We start from the raw sequence: 20663 nt of genomic DNA, 5'->3' as shown, positions 1-20663 counted from the left end.
TCATTAAAATAGTAATAGCATCAGAACAAGCATCCGGTGCAACACAGATGTCAGTTTAAATGGGTTGAGAGAACATTTCAAACGTTTGTGGACTAAAGCTCTTTAATTTCTAGGGGAACGCCCCCAGTCCTCCATTACCTAACTATTTTCCAATTGAGTGAGCAAAAGAGGAACCCTCCAACCCAAAGAAAAAAAATGACCAAACTTCAACCCTGCTGATTGGTCAATTATAAGTAGCAGGTGGTGGTCTGGTTTAAAATGAAGACTTTTGGTCACTGATGGCAAGGGACACCTGTGTCCATCAATAGGAGCAAGGAGAAGTACAATTGACCAGGACTATAAATAGCCACACTACTGCCTCCCCTCTCTAGTATTAAGACTAGTGAAATGTGTCTTTTCATTTACAGTATTGTTTAGTTATGTGTTACAGTATTATTTCTATTAAAATAGTCTTTAAAACAGATTATTATCCTCTCTTTTGTAAGGCATTCCAGAGTAGTTCTTTGTTAGCCTCTAATTAAATATTGAGATGAAAAAACAAGTGTTTTTTTTTTGAGCTTGTGTTTTAAATAGATCCCATTTAAGATAGTTGCATAGATCTGTCAGACCACAGGCACATACAGAATATAGTATACTAAACACACTTCCAACAGGTCAACCCCAAAAAATACTTTGCACTAGGAATGAAGGAAAACGGTGCCCTCAAATGGTCAAACCATGTAGCTATTTTATACAAAAGTAACTGCTACATTCCAACACAATACTGTATGACATAAGAGGTCTACAAAATTACAGTGATATTTAAACTTGTTTGAGGAATTTTTATGATTCAAACGATTAATGCTGTACACTCTTACGCCTAATACAATCTCGTATGTCGAGGTACAGTTTTACCATTACAAACTCGTAACAAAACTGTGTCTGAACATTTTTACATAAACAGTCAAGACCATGACAAAAACGTATAAATCCCCATAGAAATCATCTTCACACTTGTGTACAGTAGTGTGGAATTCTAAACGGTTTAGATGCTCGTTAGAACATGTCAACATTTTTTTTTTTTTTTTAAAGGCAAGAGCACAAAAACAAAACATGACCCTGTTTCTAACATCGAGAAACCCCTCGTGTTACCCAATCAACACAATCCTTATCAAACCACACCTTTCTGTTTCTCAACCTCAACAGACTCACACGCTGGAGAATCCTGCAGTTCTTTACGGCTTACCCTTCCTGGGTTTTGGTTGGCCTCTCCACTACAAAAAAAACAGTGCCATGGCTCTGCAAAGGACACATCATTCCTTCAGAAAGTATTCATACCCCTTGACTTATTCCTTATTATTATAAATGACTTTGTGTTACAGCCTGAATTCAAAAATGGATTAAATTTACACTACCGTTCAAAAAAATGTTTGTCCATTAAAATAACGTCAAATTGATCAGAAATACAGTGTGGACATTGTTAATGTTGTAAATGACTATTGTAGCTGGAAACAACAGATTTTTGATGGAATATCTACATAGGTGTACAGAGGCCCATTATTAGCAACCATCACTCCTGTGTTCCAATGGCAGGTTGTGTTAGCTAATCCAAGTTCATTACAAAACCCTTCTGTAATTATGTTAGCACAGCTGAAAACTGTTGTTCTGATTAAAGAAGCAATAAAACTGGCCTTCTTTAGACTAGTTGAGTATCTGGAGCATCAGCATTTGTGGGTTCGACTACAGGATCAAAAGGGCCAGAAACTAATTTGTTGTGAAACTCGTCAGTCCTCTCTTGTTCTGAGAAATGAAGGCTTATTCCATGCGAGAAATTGTCAAGAAACTGAAGATCTCGTACAACGCTGTGTACTACTCCCTTCACAGAACAGTGCAAACTGGCTCTAACCAGAATAGAAAGAGGAGTGGGAGGCCCCGGTGCACAACTGAGCAAGAGGACTGGTTGTATTGATACACCATCCAAAGTGTAATTAATAACCAGCTCAAAAGGGATATTCCATTTCTGATGTTTTGAATCTAAATTGAATCCATTTTGAATTCAGGCTGTAACAACTAAATGTGGAACAAGTCAAGAAGTAATACTTTCTGAAGGCACTGTAAATATAATTTTAGACAAAGCAGCAGAACATAATGATACTTGTCAATAAAGGTGTGTGTGCACGGTTTGTCCTGAAGTTATACAAGGTTACCTCCCTCTCAGTGGTCCTCTGGAAAACAACAGCCAGAGAGATACAGTTACAATGCAGAGGAAGAGGAGGAGTATGGGGAGGAAAACCCACAAGGCTACTGGTACAATGGAGCGCTGATCAACTGCAAATAGTAAAAACAGAACCCTCACTTTCCAACAATCTACCTTTTCTTAAATATTATAAGTAATAATAATGGAACATAACTTTGTGTTGAAAACAGAGCTGGAGATATAAACTGAGTGAACAAAACATTAGGAACACCTACTCTTTCCATGACAGACTAACCAGGTGAAAGCTATGATCCCTTATTGAGGTCACTTAAATCAGTGTAGATTAAAGAAAGGAGACAGGTTAAAGATGGATTTTTAAGCCTTGAGACAATTGGAACATGGATTGTGCAGGTCTGCCATTCAGAGGGTGAATGGGCAACACAACATACCTTTAAAAACGGAATACGGTAGTAGGTGCCAGGCGCACCGGTTTTAGTGTCAAGAATTGCAACGTTGCTGGGTTTTTCACGCTCAACAGTTTCCCATGTACGCTAAGAATGGTCCACCACCCAAAGGACATCCAGCCAACTTGACACAACTGTGGGAAGCATTGGAGTCAACATGGGCCAGCATCCGTGTGGAACGCTTTCGACACCTTGTAGAGTCCATCATGCCCTGACGAATTGAGGCTGTTCTGAGGGCAAAAGGGGGTGCAACTCAATATTAGGGAGGTGTTCCTAATGTTTTGTACGGTCAGTGTATGTTCAAATTTTGCAGAATGTATGCTTCAAATAAATTAATGAAATGTCAAGACGGCTAAGTTACACACGCCATTACCTTTATGCACATATAGGAAACCAGATGCTGCGCCGTATGGGTTGGACACCTCACAGCTGTACAGACCACTGAAGTCAGGGCCCACCTTCACTAACTCCAACAAGCCCCCAGTCTCACTGAGGTTTGGACTATTCAGTCTAAGACAAGTGTAGACGCATAGCAAAACATAGATGTAGACACTGATCCTTAGAAAATGGGTTGGGGGAAATGAAATATGGTGAACAACTGACCTCTTCCATGTGAACTCTGACGGAGGGGGGTTGGCGTCTACTAAACACTGAAACGCCGGTGCCTGGGGTGCGCGCTCATTAATGATGATTTTGACCGAATTTGGAGGATCTATAGAATAGGCATAAAGTTGTACCACATTATTTATGTGCTGTTACTGTTGTGTCTAATAAGGAGTAGAAACACTGCGGCTGTTGTCATTCAGAATACTCACAGTGTATATCTATCTCGTAGGGAACGACCTTCTGCTGGCTCAGAGTGGTGTGGTTCACCAGGCACTGAACCTCCTGTTGGTGCATGACCCTGGAGGGCTCTCCCTTCAGGTGGACCCTCACCGTGGCGGTGGCGTCTGGGTTCAGTGTAGTGTTGGTTGAGGTTGTCAGACTCAGTGGTTGCCTTGCACTGGCCGTGCTCCACCGTACATCTGCAGGGGGCTTGGCGTTGGCCGCTGTGCATGTGGCCAAGATGCTCTCCTGCCCCTCAGCAACCACGGGTGGAGTATCCACAGCAACCGAAATCACAGGAGGAACTATTGGGGAAAAGCACAATAAACACATTGACTTAATATGAATGTCTTTGTATACTTTAAAACCTAACCCTTGGATAGCAGGTAAAGGAGCACCGCTAACATAATTGTATCAAACGATTCATTACATTGGGGAAATACATGCTAAATAACCTCTTACTTTGGACATTGAGGTGGATCTCTGCCTGGTATGGCCCACTGGGGAACACAGTGAAGATGCAGGTGTAGACGCCCTCATCAGTCAGGGACACATCCCCCAGTCGTATAGAGCCCACCAGCGCAGTGGTGTTCCCAATGAAGCCCACCCTGTCCCCCCGCCCCTTGACATGTGATGGACCCTGGCTAGGGGTGATGAGGAAGAAGTTGTGGTTGGCACGGTAACCCCTGGTACTCTTCTGCCATGAGATCTGGATGAGCTCCTCGTTTGTCTCCATGAGCTCACAGGTCAAGTCTGCGTGTTGTCCCTGAGTCACTGTTGGGCGGCCATTGTAAGAGATGACTCTGATACCTAAAGGAATATTAGCAGGATGCATAAGAGAGCAAATTCTCAGACTCTTCTTGATATTGTGGAGAACAAATGTTATGGGTTTGCTTTGCATCGCTCCTACACTCACCAACTCCAGTCTCAGTCAGCATGAGACAGAGGTCCACCAGAACCCAGAAATATGTTTGATTTTTCATTGGTATGCGATCTTGTGTATGACGACTTCAAGTAAACTTTCTAACCTGGGGGGAGGGGGACACACAGTTTAGACCTATGAATAAGCACAATTAGAATGAAACGAGCCTGAGATGTAGCCTCTTTTGCGCGAATGAAATCAGTTCTGAAAAACTTAATGCATCGTAGGAATTGTTTTCATATTCAAACTTTATGTCCAAACTCAGAATTAAATAACCTTCCCAAAAAGAACATAGTCGCTGTGATAGAATCTTTATGTTGATTGCAGATGATTTTCAGCATTTATCAAAGTCCCACCAGGTCGCCCGATTTCAGATGTGTCCATGTAAACAGGATTATTAGGGAAATCGTTCTTCTTGCAAAGCATGTAAACATTTTAATCAAACAAATATATTAATCTGCACACACAAACAAGTTCGCCAGGCCTACTGGGCTACAAATGGGGTGGGTAGGTTGACCTCAGGTCTCCCCACAGGAAGCCCGAGGTAGGGGGAGCGGGGGAATCTATCAAATAGCACACCTCTAACTTTGTACAGTACTAATGCAATTAGAAGAAGATTTATTTTTATTTTTAAATAAATAATAAAATCGGTCACACTACGAAATGCTACCAAATAAACCAGAATTCCTTCATAATATTGTGACCATATAGTTTCACGGACATATTGTTGCATTTTTTTCAGGTGTGTGTGAAATATAAAACCAGCCTGCACACCACCAAGGTGAACTGGTTTCGTCTTGACTCTTGGTTGACAGTGTTGGGGGATGGGTAATGTATTGATGCTCGAGGGCCAAATCAACACAAATGGATAAGAAGAGGTCTAAGCCATCAGGTGCCCAGTTTAGGAAAGAGGAAAGAAGAAGAGAAACGCGCAAAAGATAAAGGTATGCAGCTATGTCATCTCTTTATGAGTATAATATTATGCATGTAATGAAGTAGGCTAGTATAATACTTATGTTCGTTAGCCTATGTTGCTTGCTATGCTATTACACGTAGGGCGACAATATTCCGTTTCCTGTCCAACTAGCTTCCATAACATTGGATATCATTTCACACAGTTTCATCATGATAATGTGTGGAGCCTGCAGCAAAACGATTACAACCTAACTAGCACATTATTGATTTGGTAACTTTCATTAAGGAGACATCATAAAGGTTTTCTGTGATTGTATTGACTAGGTCCTGAGCTCAGTAAGGAGAATTTACAATGTTGTAGGCTAACTTAAAAGACATCTATATTATGCTGATATTTTGTATCTTTTGTGAAATATTGAGTCTTTTGGAGTGTCTTATGCCTAGAATTAGCCAAGGAGGTCATATGATTTATTTGGTTCTTATTCTGAAGGTTTGATAAATTGTGTATAATGACATGTATATTTAATTGTGCAACAAATGTATTTCGGGTGTCAGACTCATATATTGTATTTCAATGCATGTTCAGGGGCACTTCTGAAATATTTTGGAGCACCCTCTGGCGCTGGCCAGGATGAGGAGCCATCAACCTCCTCAGCCGCAGGATTCTTCAGGTGTGTTTGTGAGCACATGTGTGTGTGTGTGTGTGTCGGGGAGGGGGGGGTACACGCACATGTGTTTATGTGTGCATCCCTGCATAACATAAACAACAAATAATTTCCCTTTTGCAAAGATTTAAGTTTCCATATTGTAGGTAACAATGATGGTTTTGTTATTACTGGGTGTGTATGTGGGATGTTCCACCACTAGAAATGCTGTGAATCACGTGTGTAAACTAATGCCCATGTGCTCTCCATCAGAAATTCCTGTAGCAGCATCCCCACCAAATCCTGCTACTGAGGAAGAACCACTGTCTACAGACCCTGCTGCTGAGGTTGAACCACTGTCTACAGGCCCTGCTACTGAGGTTGAACCACTGTCTACAGGCCCTGCTGCTGAGGTTGAACCACTGTCTACAGGCCCTGCTACTGAGGATGAACCACTGTCTACAGGCCCTGCTACTGAGGATGAACCACTGTCTACAGGCCCTGCTACTGAGGATGAACCACTGTCTACAGGCCCTGCTACTGAGGATGAACCACTGTCTACAGACTCTGCTGCTGAGGATGAACCACTGTCTACAGACCCTGCTGCTGAGGATGAACCACTGTCTACAGATCCTGCTGCTGAGGATGAATCACTGTCTACAGACCCTGCTGCTGAGGATGAACCACTGTCTACAGACCCTGCTGCTGAGGATGAACCACTGTCTACAGACCCTGCTGCTGAGGTTGAACCACTGTCTACAGACCCTGCTGCTCAGGTTGAACCACTGTCTACAGGCCCTGCTGCTGAGGATGAAACACTGTCTACAGACCCTGCTGCTGAGGATGAACCACTGTCTACAGACCCTGCTACTGAGGTTGAACCACTGTCTACAGACCCTGCTGCTCAGGATGAACCACTGTCTACAGGCCCTGCTACTGAGGTTGAACCACTGTCTACAGACCCTGCTGCTGAGGATGAACCACTGTCTACAGGCCCTGCTGCTGAGGTTGAACCACTGTCTACAGGACCTGCTACTGAGGTTGAACCACTGTCTACAGGCCCTGCTACTGAGGTTTAACCACTGTCTACAGGCCCTGCTACTGAGGTTGAACCACTGTCTACAGGCCCTGCTGCTGAGGTTGAACCACTGTCTACAGGCCCTGCTGCTGAGGATGAACCACTGTCTACAGACCCTGCTGCTGAGGATGAACCACCGTCTACAGACCCTGCTACTGAGGTTGAACCACTGTCTACAGACCCTGCTGCCTGAGGATGAACCACTGTCTACAGACCCTGCTGCTGAGGTTGAACCACTGTCTACAGGCCCTGCTGCTGAGGTTGAACCACTGTCTACAGGCCCTGCTACTGAGGTTGAACCACTGTCTACAGGCCCTGCTGCTGAGGTTGAACCACTGTCTACAGGCCCTGCTACTGAGGATGAACCACTGTCTACAGGCCCTGCTACTGAGGATGAACCACTGTCTACAGGCCCTGCTACTGAGGATGAACCACTGTCTACAGGCCCTGCTACTGAGGATGAACCACTGTCTACAGACTCTGCTGCTGAGGATGAACCACTGTCTACAGGCCCTGCTACTGAGGATGAACCACTGTCTACAGACTCTGCTGCTGAGGATGAACCACTGTCTACAGACCCTGCTGCTGAGGATGAACCACTGTCTACAGACCCTGCTGCTGAGGTTGAACCACTGTCTACAGGCCCTGCTACTGAGGTTGAACCACTGTCTACAGGCCCTGCTGCTGAGGTTGAACCACTGTCTACAGGCCCTGCTACTGAGGATGAACCACTGTCTACAGACCCTGCTGCTGAGGATGAACCACTGTCTACAGACCCTGCTGCTGAGGATGAACCACTGTCTACAGATCCTGCTGCTGAGGATGAACCACTGTCTACAGACCCTGCTGCTGAGGATGAACCACTGTCTACAGACCCTGCTGCTGAGGATGAACCACTGTCTACAGACCCTGCTGCTGAGGATGAACCACTGTCTACAGACCCTGCTGCTGAGGATGAACCACTGTCTACAGACCCTGCTGCTGAGGATGAACCACTGTCTACAGACCCTGCTGCTGAGGTTGAACCACTGTCTACAGACCCTGCTGCTGAGGATGAACCACTGTCTACAGGCCCTGCTGCTGAGGATGAACCACTGTCTACAGACCCTGCTGCTGAGGTTGAACCACTGTCTACAGACCCTGCTGCTGAGGATGAACCACTGTCTACAGACCCTGCTGCTGAGGTTGAACCACTGTCTACAGGCCCTGCTGCTGAGGATGAACCACTGTCTACAGACCCTGCTGCTGAGGATGAACCACTGTCTACAGACCCTGCTGCTGAGGTTGAACCACTGTCTACAGACCCTGCTGCTGAGGTTGAACCACTGTCTACAGGCCCTGCTGCTGAGGATGAACCACTGTCTACAGACCCTGCTGCTGAGGATGAACCACTGTCTACAGGCCCTGCTGCTGAGGTTGAACCACTGTCTACAGGCCCTGCTGCTGAGGTTGAACCACTGTCTACAGGCCCTGCTACTGAGGTTGAACCACTGTCTACAGGCCCTGCTACTGAGGTTGAACCACTGTCTACAGGCCCTGCTACTGAGGTTGAACCACTGTCTACAGGCCCTGCTGCTGAGGTTGAACCACTGTCTACAGGCCCTGCTGCTGAGGTTGAACCACTGTCTACAGGCCCTGCTACTGAGGATGAACCACTGTCTACAGACCCTGCTGCTGAGGATGAACCACTGTCTACAGACCCTGCTACTGAGGTTGAACCACTGTCTACAGACCCTGCTGCCTGAGGATGAACCACTGTCTACAGACCCTGCTGCTGAGGTTGAACCACTGTCTACAGGCCCTGCTGCTGAGGATGAACCACTGTCTACAGACCCTGCTGCTGAGGATGAACCACTGTCTACAGGCCCTGCTGCTGAGGATGAACCACTGTCTACAGACCCTGCTGCTGAGGATGAACCACTGTCTACAGGCCCTGCTACTGAGGATGAACCACTGTCTACAGGCCCTGCTACTGAGGATGAACCACTGTCTACAGGCACCTGCTACTGAGGATGAACCACTGTCTACAGACTCTGCTGCTGAGGATGAACCACTGTCTACAGACCCTGCTGCTGAGGATGAACCACTGTCTACAGACCCTGCTGCTGAGGAACCACTGAAGACCCTGCAGGATGAACCACTGTCTACAGACCCTGCTGCTGAGGATGAACCACTGTCTACAGACCCTCTACAGACCCTGCTGCTGAGGATGAACCACTGTCTACAGACCCTGCTGCTGAGGTTGAACCACTGTCTACAGACCCTGCTGCTGAGGATGAACCACTGTCTACAGACCCTGCTGCTGAGGTTGAACCACTGTCTACAGACCCTGCTGCTGAGGATGAACCACTGTCTACAGGCCCTGCTGCTGAGGTTGAACCACTGTCTACAGACCCTGCTGCTGAGGTTGAACCACTGAAGGCCCTGCTACTGAGGTTGAACCACTGTCTACAGGCCCTGCTGCTGAGGATGAACCACTGTCTACAGACCCTGCTGCTGAGGATGAACCACTGTCTACAGACCCTGCTGCTGAGGTTGAACCACTGTCTACAGACCCTGCTGCTGAGGATGAACCACTGTCTACAGACCCTGCTGCTGAGGTTGAACCACTGTCTACAGCCCTGCTGCTGAGGTGAGGTTGAACCACTGTCTACAGACCCTGCTGCTGAGGATGAACCACTGTCTACAGAGGATGAACCACTGTCTACAGGCCCTGCTGCTGAGGTTGAACCACTGTCTACAGGCCCTGCTGCTGAGGTTGAACCACTGTCTACAGGCCCTGCTGCTGAGGTTGAACCACTGTCTACAGGCCCTGCTACTGAGGTTGAACCACTGTCTACAGGCCCTGCTACTGAGGTTGAACCACTGTCTACAGGCCCTGCTGCTGAGGTTGAACCACTGTCTACAGGCCCTGCTGCTGAGGTTGAACCACTGTCTACAGGCCCTGCTGCTGAGGATGAACCACTGTCTACAGACCCTGCTGCTGAGGATGAACCACTGTCTACAGACCCTGCTACTGAGGCTGCCTGAGTCTACAGACCCTGCTGCCTGTCTACAGGCCCTGAGGATGAACCACTGTCTACAGACCCTGCTGCTGAGGATGAACCACTGTCTACAGGCCCTGCTGCTGAGGATGAACCACTGTCTACAGAACCCTGCTACCACTGAGGGATGAACCACTGTCTACAGGCCCTGCTGCTGAGGTTGAACCACTGTCTACAGGCCCTGCTGAGGATGAACCACTGCTACAGACCCTGCTGCTGAGGATGAACCACTGTCTACAGACCCTGCTACTGAGGATGAACCACTGCTACAGACCCTGCTGCTGAGGTTGAACCACTGTCTACAGGCCCTGCTACCACTGTCTACAGACCCTGCTGCTGAGGTTGAACCACTGTCTACAGACCCTGCTACTGAGGATGAACCACTGTCTACAGACCCTGCTGCTGAGGATGCTGAACCACTGTCTACAGGCCCTGCTACTGAGGATGAACCACTGTCTACAGACCCTGCTGCTGAGGATGAACCACTGTCTACAGACCCTGCTGCTGAGGTTGAACCACTGTCTACAGACCCTGCTGCTGAGGATGAACCACTGTCTACAGGCCCTGCTGAGGTTGAACCACTGTCTACAGGCCCTGCTAAGGTTGAACCACTGTCTACAGGCCCTGCTACTGAGGCCCTGTCTGGCCCTGCTACTGAGGGCCCTGCTACTGATTGAACCACTGTCTACAGACCCTGCTGCTGAGGTTGAACCACTGTCTACCACTGGCCCTGCTGCTGAGGATGAACCACTGTCTACAGGCCCTGCTGCTGAGGATGAACCACTGTCTACAGACCCTGCTGCTGAGGATGAACCACTGTCTACAGGCCCTGCTGCTGAGGTTGAACCACTGTCTACAGGCCCTGCTACTGAGGTTGAACCACTGTCTACAGGCCCTGGTTGAACCACTGTCTACAGGCCCTGCTACTGAGGATGAACCACTGTCTACAGGCCCTGCTAGAGGATGAACCACTGTCTACAGGCCCTGCTACTGAGGATGAACCACTGTCTACAGACTCTGCTGCTGAGGATGAACCACTGTCTACAGGCCCTGCTACTGAGGATGAACCACTGTCTACAGACTCTGCTGCTGAGGATGAACCACTGTCTACAGACCCTGCTGCTGAGGATGAACCACTGTCTACAGACCCTGCTGCTGAGGTTGAACCACTGTCTACAGGCCCTGCTACTGAGGTTGAACCACTGTCTACAGGCCCTGCTGCTGAGGTTGAACCACTGTCTACAGGCCCTGCTACTGAGGATGAACCACTGTCTACAGGCCCTGCTACTGAGGATGAACCACTGTCTACAGACTCTGCTGCTGAGGATGAACCACTGTCTACAGACCCTGCTGCTGAGGATGAACCACTGTCTACAGATCCTGCTGCTGAGGATGAATCACTGTCTACAGACCCTGCTGCTGAGGATGAACCACTGTCTACAGACCCTGCTGCTGAGGATGAACCACTGTCTACAGACCCTGCTGCTGAGGTTGAACCACTGTCTACAGACCCTGCTGCTGAGGATGAACCACTGTCTACAGACCCTGCTGCTGAGGTTGAACCACTGTCTACAGACCCTGCTGCTGAGGTTGAACCACTGTCTACAGGCCCTGCTGCTGAGGATGAATTACTGTCTACAGGCCCTGCTACTGAGGTTGAACCACTGTCTACAGACCCTGCTGCTGAGGATGAACCACTGTCTACAGGCCCTGCTACTGAGGTTGAACCACTGTCTACAGACCCTGCTGCTGAGGATGAACCACTGTCTACAGACCCTGCTGCTGAGGTTGAACCACTGTCTACAGGCCCTGCTGCTGAGGATGAACCACTGTCTACAGACCCTGCTGCTGAGGATGAACCACTGTCTACAGACCCTGCTGCTGAGGTTGAACCACTGTCTACAGACCCTGCTGCTGAGGTTGAACCACTGTCTACAGGCCCTGCTGCTGAGGATGAACCAATGTCTACAGACCCTGCTGCTGAGGATGAACCACTGTCTACAGGCCCTGCTGCTGAGGTTGAACCACTGTCTACAGGCCCTGCTACTGAGGTTGAACCACTGTCTACAGGCCCTGCTACTGAGGTTGAACCACTGTCTACAGGCCCTGCTACTGAGGTTGAACCACTGTCTACAGGCCCTGCTACTGAGGTTTAACCACTGTCTACAGGCCCTGCTACTGAGGTTGAACCACTGTCTACAGGCCCTGCTACTGAGGTTGAACCACTGTCTACAGGCCCTGCTGCTGAGGTTGAACCACTGTCTACAGGCCCTGCTGCTGAGGTTGAACCACTGTCTACAGGCCCTGCTACTGAGGATGAACCACTGTCTACAGACCCTGCTGCTGAGGATGAACCACTGTCTACAGACCCTGCTACTGAGGTTGAACCACTGTCTACAGACCCTGCTGCCTGAGGATGAACCACTGTCTACAGACCCTGCTGCTGAGGTTGAACCACTGTCTACAGGCCCTGCTGCTGAGGATGAACCACTGTCTACAGACCCTGCTGCTGAGGATGAACCACTGTCTACAGGCCCTGCTGCTGAGGATGAACCACTGTCTACAGACCCTGCTGCTGAGGATGAACCACTGTCTACAGGCCCTGCTGCTGAGGTTGAACCACTGTCTACAGACCCTGCTGCTGAGGTTGAACCACTGTCTACAGGCCCTGCTGCTGAGGTTGAACCACTGTCTACAGATCCTGCTGCTGAGGATGAACCACTGTCTACAGACCCTGCTGCTGAGGTTGAACCACTGTCTACAGGCCCTGCTGCTGAGGTTGAACCACTGTCTACAGGCCCTGCTACTGAGGTTGAACCACTGTCTACAGACCCTGCTGCTGAGGATGAACCACTGTCTACAGACCCTGCTGCTGAGGATGAACCACTGTCTACAGACCCTGCTACTGAGGTTGAACCACTGTCTACAGGCCCTGCTACTGAGGTTGAACCACTGTCTACAGACCCTGCTGCTGAGGTTGAACCACTGTCTACAGGCCCTGCTACTGAGGTTGAACCACTGTCTACAGACCCTGCTGCTGAGGATGAACCACTGTCTACAGACCCTGCTACTGAGGTTGAACCACTGTCTACAGGCCCTGCTGCTGAGGATGAACCACTGTCTACAGACCCTGCTGCTGAGGATGAACCACTGTCTACAGACCCTGCTACTGAGGTTGAACCACTGTCTACAGGCCCTGCTACTGAGGTTGAACCACTGTCTACAGACCCTGCTGCTGAGGTTGAACCACTGTCTACAGGCCCTGCTACTGAGGTTGAACCACTGTCTACAGACCCTGCTGCTGAGGATGAACCACTGTCTACAGACCCTGCTACTGAGGTTGAACCACTGTCTACAGACCCTGCTGCTGAGGATGAACCACTGTCTACAGGCCCTGCTGCTGAGGTTGAACCACTGTCTACAGACCCTGCTGCTGAGGATGAACCACTGTCTACAGACCCTGCTGCTGAGGTTGAACCACTGTCTACAGGCCCTGCTACTGAGGTTGAACCACTGTCTACAGACCCTGCTGCTGAGGATGAACCACTGTCTACAGGCCCTGCTGCTGAGGTTGAACCACTGTCTACAGACCCTGCTGCTGAGGATGAACCACTGTCTACAGACCCTGCTGCTGAGGTTGAACCACTGTCTACAGACCCTGCTGCTGAGGATGAACCACTGTCTACAGACCCTGCTGCTGAGGATGAACCACTGTCTACAGACCCTGCTGCTGAGGATGAACCACTGTCTGACAGACCCTGCTGCTGAGGATGAACCACTGTCTACAGACCCTGCTGCTGAGGTTGAACCACTGTCTACAGGCCCTGCTACTGAGGTTGAACCACTGTCTACAGACCCTGCTGCTGAGGATGAACCACTGTCTACAGGCCCTGCTGCTGAGGTTGAACCACTGTCTACAGACCCTGCTGCTGAGGATGAACCACTGTCTACAGACCCTGCTGCTGAGGTTGAACCACTGTCTACAGACCCTGCTGCTGAGGATGAACCACTGTCTACAGACCCTGCTGCTGAGGATGAACCACTGTCTACAGACCCTGCTGCTGAGGATGAACCACTGTCTACAGACCCTGCTGCTGAGGATGAACCACTGTCTACAGACCCTGCTGCTGAGGTTGAACCACTGTCTACAGGCCCTGCTACTGAGGTTGAACCACTGTCTACAGACCCTGCTGCTGAGGATGAACCACTGTCTACAGGCCCTGCTGCTGAGGTTGAACCACTGTCTACAGACCCTGCTGCTGAGGATGAACCACTGTCTACAGACCCTGCTGCTGAGGTTGAACCACTGTCTACAGACCCTGCTGCTGAGGATGAACCACTGTCTACAGACCCTGCTGCTGAGGATGAACCACTGTCTACAGACCCTGCTGCTGAGGTTGAACCACTGTCTACAGACCCTGCTGCTGAGGATGAACCACTGTCTACAGACCCTGCTGCTGAGGTTGAACCACTGTCTACAGACCCTGCTGCTGAGGATGAACCACTGTCTACAGACCCTGCTGCTGAGGATGAACCACTGTCTACAGACCCTGCTGCTGAGGATGAACCACTGTCTACAGACCCTGCTGCTGAGGTTGAACCACTGTCTACAGGCCCTGCTACTGAGGTTGAACCACTGTCTACAGACCCTGCTGCTGAGGTTATACTTAACGATGGCTGTTTGTATCAGTTGCAAAAACATTGGCAACTCTGTATTTGTAGACAAATGTGTTTAAGTTATCGGCGGTCACGGAGAGAGAAATATGGAACCCACCTGGAGCTGTGGTGTGTGTGCTTTATATGCGCTACAGTCATTTATGATTGCATTTCATATCTTGGCTAGAAGACGACGCATGCTAGCCATCCGACAATATCAGGTAAATCGAACATTACTATGTACAAGTGTGATGTCAGGGAAAGTTGTATGTGCTAGATAGTTTCAAAAAGCTAACCAAACTCTTATGATACGTGTTTGTGCCATCGTGCATTACTAGCACAATTTCTAAATGATTAACATTCGTTTTTACTTACACTTGTATGTTTACTTCTTTATGTTGATGTCGGTTTTACGTTTTGGCTGACTTAGCGGATGTACAATCATCGCGAACAGGATTGCGGTCCAAACACTTAAGACACACCCTATCCCCTCAGCCCTCAAATTAAGAAGACACTTGCCGATTATTGTGTTTTCAGCCACCCGTAGTTTGTTAGCGGACCTACAATCGTAGCGAATAGAATTATGGGGAGTTTTAGGATCCAGCTTGAAGATAATTGTACGATCACAAAGGCGACTAAAGACGAGGGCTGCGGGGCTTACGTTGCAAACTTCCCATGATTGGCTAATCATTTGGACAACTCGCGATTCCCCCAATGGCATTAGGCGAGGGTAAATTGGAAACCAAAGAGTTCATCCACCGTTGCTTTGTTTCGTCCTCCGAAAAACGTGTTCGTACAGTGACCTCTTCTGGACAGAAATATATTGCAGTCATATTTATTTAATTTAAAAAAATCACAGACCATGTTTAATTCAGTCATAATGTAAACTATTTGGGCCATGAATTACATTTTGACAACATTTAAATCCATGGTTCAAATAATTTACATTATGACAAAATGTATTAAACATGTCAAATACAAATAATTTGCTTAAGTTTCCAAAATACGTGATACATTTTGTTGCTACAAAATAAAAATGAATTGTGCACAAGTTTCAAAACATATTATCGGCTCTTCCTCTCTGCCTGCAATTGTCGTAAATGCATTGCAAAGCCATAAACTGTCGTGCTACTGCCCCTGATTTTCGGTGTTTGAAACCCCCGTTCGGTCTTTTCGTACGGCACTAAAGCTGAAGAGGGTATGTTCCCCCTTGAGCCCAGCTACAAATGCAAAAATATGATCTATTAATTATTTTTGAAGGTAATCATTGTGATTAATTGTTTCAGAAACATGCCGGCCAAAGGTCCTCTGCAATCGGTCCAGGTTTTCGGACGCAAAGTGAGTAAACTATCTGACTTTATTCCACGTGTGTTGAGCCAAAGAACTAACGCTATCCGGCTAGGTGACGTTAGCTAGCTCAACCATGTTAGCCAGACAAGCCAGAAATGTGTATTTGTCCACCAAAAAAGTATCCATTACATTTGGAAATATAAGTGACCGTCGATTTGACAACTTTATTGTTAAACGTCCACATGTGCCTTGATTGCAGCCAGTGGCATATTGATATGAATGGCTACAAATGTTGCGGCCTGCTAGCTACGTCAACCAATTAGCTAATTTTATGCCGGAAAGCATGTTGTCCAGCTACATCAACGCCAATTGTTTGGTGTAGTGAGTAAAAAAAAAAAAAGTTAGTTCGCTGATTTATTATGCCACAACACTGCATTTGTTAACTAGAGTGCTTGGGGGGGGGGGGGGGGGGGTTACATAATTTTAAACTAATCATTGTACTGTAGCTAGCGAGTTGCCATGACTTGGTCCACTCATCCCTCATGATGTACCTCAGTGTTTGGTTAAGACATTGGCTGGCTAACTAGTGTTGATTATAATAATAGTGTTGATCAGCAATCACCTGAATAGCATTTGTGTGTGGGGGGAATGTTTAACGTTATGGACCGTCTGTTTTTAGCCACCCATGCTTCCTAGAAAAGTGCACATGTAATTAGCTAAAACCAAGCAAATGGAAGTGAACATTACAGTATCTCTTTGCAGAAAACAGCCACCGCTGTTGCTCACTGCAAGAGGGGGAATGGCCTCATCAAGGTGAACGGCAGACCCCTGGAGATGATTGAGCCAGCCACTCTCCAGTACAAGGTGAGTCCAGTACAGATTGCAATTTACTGTTGTCCAAAATAAGGGATTTATTTTTTGTTGTTTTGAACAGGGGAGAGTAGTGCGTTACATTTGCTCTTCTGCTCATATCTTCCTTACAAATAAGGGCTTGATTTTTGATATTACCCTAATAAAGTGTATAAATGTTTGTAAAGGTATGGTGTAGCTATTATTATGCTTTGGCTACTGTGGGCTTATGATATGAAGGGCGCGCCAACTGACTCCGACAGGTGAACTTGATGCGAGGAACACTGTCGGGCCTACACCTATAATTGAATAATTATTTTAAAAATATTCTGATTTAAAAAAATAACGAATAAGCTTTTGCATCTATCTGTAGATGCAGTAGCCTTCTTTCATAAAGAAATGCGTGCCAGTGTCGTAGCACGCCACCGGCATATCTATCTCTGGGATTAGTCCTATATGACACCTAAGCCTATATATAGGCCTATGCGTGTAATGCCCTGATACATTTTAGTGCTCAAATCTGATAACTGAACTGTGAAAGTAACCTTAAAACGTTACAAAAAAATAGGGTGTAAAGTTTTTCGTATGCTACACATTAAAGCACAAGGAATTGGTGTTTTTGTCATTTGTTTCTCATTTGGCCAATATCCCTGGTTTATTGAGGGCGCTGGCCGTGCCAGGTCAGATCTGAATGCATTTGGGTGTCCGGCAAATTAAAATCTTCCCTGGTATGTTGTCTGGCTACACATTTTCCTAACGGAAACTCTGAAATGGCATATTGTTTTTATTACAATTTTATAATATTCACATATGTTGGATGGAAACATAGCTAGTGCGCTAGTGCAGTGTCACTTTGATTATGCCTGCACATCAATAAGCTGCCAAACAAGCATTGTACTTAACCCTCCCCCATACTCTTCTGGATGTTAAGCATTTTATCGTAGGGAGGGATGTTTCTTCTATTTGCCGAGATTGGCAGTCTTTAATGGGGTGTTGAAAGTTAACCATGATATTGGCGTGCCCAAAGTCGGTATGCTTTGTATATTGGTTGTGGTGCATTGGCACAGAAACCTGTTGGTAGAAAATGTGTAGCATATACAGTGCCTTTGGAAAGTATTCAGATCCCTTTGTTACGTTAGACTTATTCTAAAAATGGTTGAATTGGTTTTTTCCCCTCAATCTACACACTACGGCATAATGACAAAGCAAAAACATTTAGAAATGGTTGCTAATTTATAAAATAAAAAATGGTAAATTACACTTAAATAAATATTCAGACCCTTTATTCAGTCATTTGTTGAAGCACCTTTGGCAGCATTGAGTTGGGTATGACACTACAAGCTTGGCACACCTGTATTTGGAGTTTCTTCCATTCTCTGCAGATCCTCTCAAGCTCTGTCAGGTTAGATGGGGAGTTTTGCTGCACAGCTATATTCGGGTCTCTGCAGAGATTATCAATCGGGTTCAAGTCCGGACTCTATCTGGGCCACTCAAGGACATTCAGAGACTTGTCCCGAAGCCACTCCTGTGTTCTCTTGGCTGTGTGCTTAGGGTTGTTGTCCTGTTGGAAGGTGAACCTTCACCCCTGTCTGAGGTCCTCAGCCATCTTTGCCTCGAACCTGACTAGTCTCTCAGTCCCTGTCGTTGAAAAACATCCCCACGGCATGATGCTGCCACCACCATGCTTCGCCATAGGGGTGGTGCCGGGTTTCCTCCAGATGTTAAGCTTTGCATTCAGGCCAAAGAGTTATATCTTGGTTTCATCAGACCAGAGAATATTTCTCATGGTCTGAGTCTTCAGGTGCCCTTTTTGCAAACTCCCAAGCGGGCTGTCATGTGCCTTTTTCTGAAGTGGCTTCCTTCTTGCCACTACCATAAATGCCTGATTGGTGGAGCAATGCAGAAATGGTTGTCCTTCTGGATTGTTCTCCGATCTGTCAGTGATTATTGGGTTCTTGGTCACCTCCCTAATCAAGGCCCTTCCCCCTGACTGCTAAGTTTGGCTGGGCGGCCAGCTCTAGAAAGTCTGGGTGGTTCCAAACATCTTCCATTTAATGATGGAGGCCACTGTGTTCTTTGCTATCTTCAATGCTGAAGAAATTTGCTTTGTCATTGTGGGATCGTGTCTAGATTGCTGAGAATTTTAATCTGTTTTAGAATAAGGCTGTAACAACAAAATGTGGAAAAGGTCAAGGGGTCTGAATACTTTCCGAAGGCAATGTATTTTATATAATTATAAATATGGCTTCAAAATGGTACATCTGATTACCCCTAGCTGATTGTCTGTAGCTGGCTCTGATCGTATTGTAATGAAACAGGCAGGGAGGGTGAGCTTGTCGGTGAACCCCCAAACTTCTGGCATCGGCTGTGCCACAAAAGCATGGTGAAGTGGCAGTTCCATTTATTTGACTGTACAAGTGGAGGGTCATGTGAGGAAAGACATTTTGTTGAGGAGGGTTGTGCATTTTGACACCTTGGGTTGGACCAGCCCCCCTCTGGTAAATTCCAATCTGTCCCCTGGGAATCAGTCACTAACTATTTCATGCATGTGCAACGTGGCTTCTTACAGAGCTGCTGTTGGTTTACTAAGCCCAAATTTAACATGGGTCTTCATTCAGCTAAATGTCTGGTTGTGTCCAGACATTTAGCTGAATGTGTCTGCAGGATGTATAGACATTGTGTGCGTCCTTGACAAAGTTCCTCTCTGTTGTAGCTTCTGGAGCCAGTGCTGCTGCTGGGCAAGGAGCGTTTTGCTGGAGTTGACATCCGAGTCCGAGTGAAGGGTGGTGGACATGTCGCACAGATCTACGGTGACTTGTTTTTACAACTGGAAGCTGCTCTACTTAGACAGATCATCTCAGTAGAAACTGATGTGTTGATTTGAAATAACTGTACTTTACTGAATATGTCTGTTTGTCTTACGCTGTGCCGTCTTCTCCTTGCAGCTATCCGTCAGTCCATCTCCAAAGCCCTGGTCGCATACTACCAGAAATGTGAGTGTCAATTTTACTGTAAAATCAAATGCTGTATCTTGTTTTCAATGGAATATTGCCTCTGCTGATAAATTGAGTGTTATTTTGGACACATTTTTGCAGGAAGCAATATTGCTATGTTGGGTTTCTCTTTTTTGGATGATGGCGGGTGCATGATTTCTGTGTTTCCATTTGGTCAAGAAAATGGTTCACAATAACTAATCTGACATGTTTCTTTCTCTCCAGATGTGGATGAGGCCTCCAAGAAGGAGATCAAGGACATCTTGATCCAGTACGACAGGACCCTGCTGGTTGCCGACCCTCGTCGCTGCGAGTCCAAGAAGTTCGGTGGACCAGGAGCCCGTGCCCGCTACCAGAAGTCTTACCGTTAACCTCTCTACATTTTCATGTAATAAAGTTGAGGAAGAAAATATTTCTGGCATGTTTCTTTAAACTTGCTTGATGAAAATTTTCATTAATGACCATCAAGCACTACTTTGGGAAGTGTTAAGGTAGACTGCGATAGGACGTAGATGCAGAAAGTAAACTGCATATGGGGTAAATTTCCACAACTAAAGAGTGAAGCATGAGGCTTCTCAGCTGTTTTGGTCCCGTGGCAACCACACTGAACGACATGAAGCGAACCTGTGCAGATGGTGACCTATAAGTGCTATCTCGCTCAATATCTGCGGTGCTGCTCGTGACAATGCCATTTTCAGTCTACCTTTTAATACTTAAGCGCTATCCTCTGAGTTTCACCCTAATACGTTCAATTAATTGCTAGACTAGACCTGGGTTTTAAAATGAATAAGCATTATAACAGGTGTA

General features: G+C 47.0%; 2 protein-coding genes across 2 annotated transcripts; one reads left to right on the top strand and one right to left on the bottom strand.

Moving 5' to 3' along the window:
- Nucleotides 1-731: 731 nt before the first annotated feature.
- LOC115133002 (nectin-1-like) lies at nt 732-15469 on the bottom strand. The gene is made up of 8 exons (XM_029665789.2): nt 15100-15469; nt 4382-4493; nt 3928-4275; nt 3456-3770; nt 3244-3352; nt 3014-3150; nt 2187-2307; nt 732-1278 (listed from the first exon to the last, which is right to left on the bottom strand). The coding sequence occupies exons 2-8, from the start codon at nt 4446-4448 to the stop codon at nt 1254-1256; spliced, it is 1122 nt and encodes a 373-aa protein (XP_029521649.1). The 5' UTR covers nt 4449-4493; nt 15100-15469; the 3' UTR covers nt 732-1253.
- Nucleotides 15470-15869: 400 nt separating this feature from the next.
- Nucleotides 15870-20268, top strand: LOC115133003 (small ribosomal subunit protein uS9). The gene is made up of 6 exons (XM_029665791.2): nt 15870-15922; nt 16011-16062; nt 16777-16878; nt 19577-19673; nt 19809-19856; nt 20082-20268. Exons 2-6 carry the CDS (start codon nt 16015-16017, stop codon nt 20225-20227), a joined length of 441 nt encoding a protein of 146 aa, XP_029521651.1. The 5' UTR covers nt 15870-15922; nt 16011-16014; the 3' UTR covers nt 20228-20268.
- The last annotated feature ends 395 nt before the right edge of the window (nt 20269-20663 follow it).

This window comes from Oncorhynchus nerka, linkage group LG8 (genome assembly GCF_034236695.1).
Source record: "Oncorhynchus nerka isolate Pitt River linkage group LG8, Oner_Uvic_2.0, whole genome shotgun sequence".
Classification (NCBI taxonomy): domain Eukaryota; kingdom Metazoa; phylum Chordata; class Actinopteri; order Salmoniformes; family Salmonidae; genus Oncorhynchus; species Oncorhynchus nerka.
Note: the sequence above shows the minus strand (reverse complement) of the source record. Positions and strands in the feature narration are given on the sequence as shown.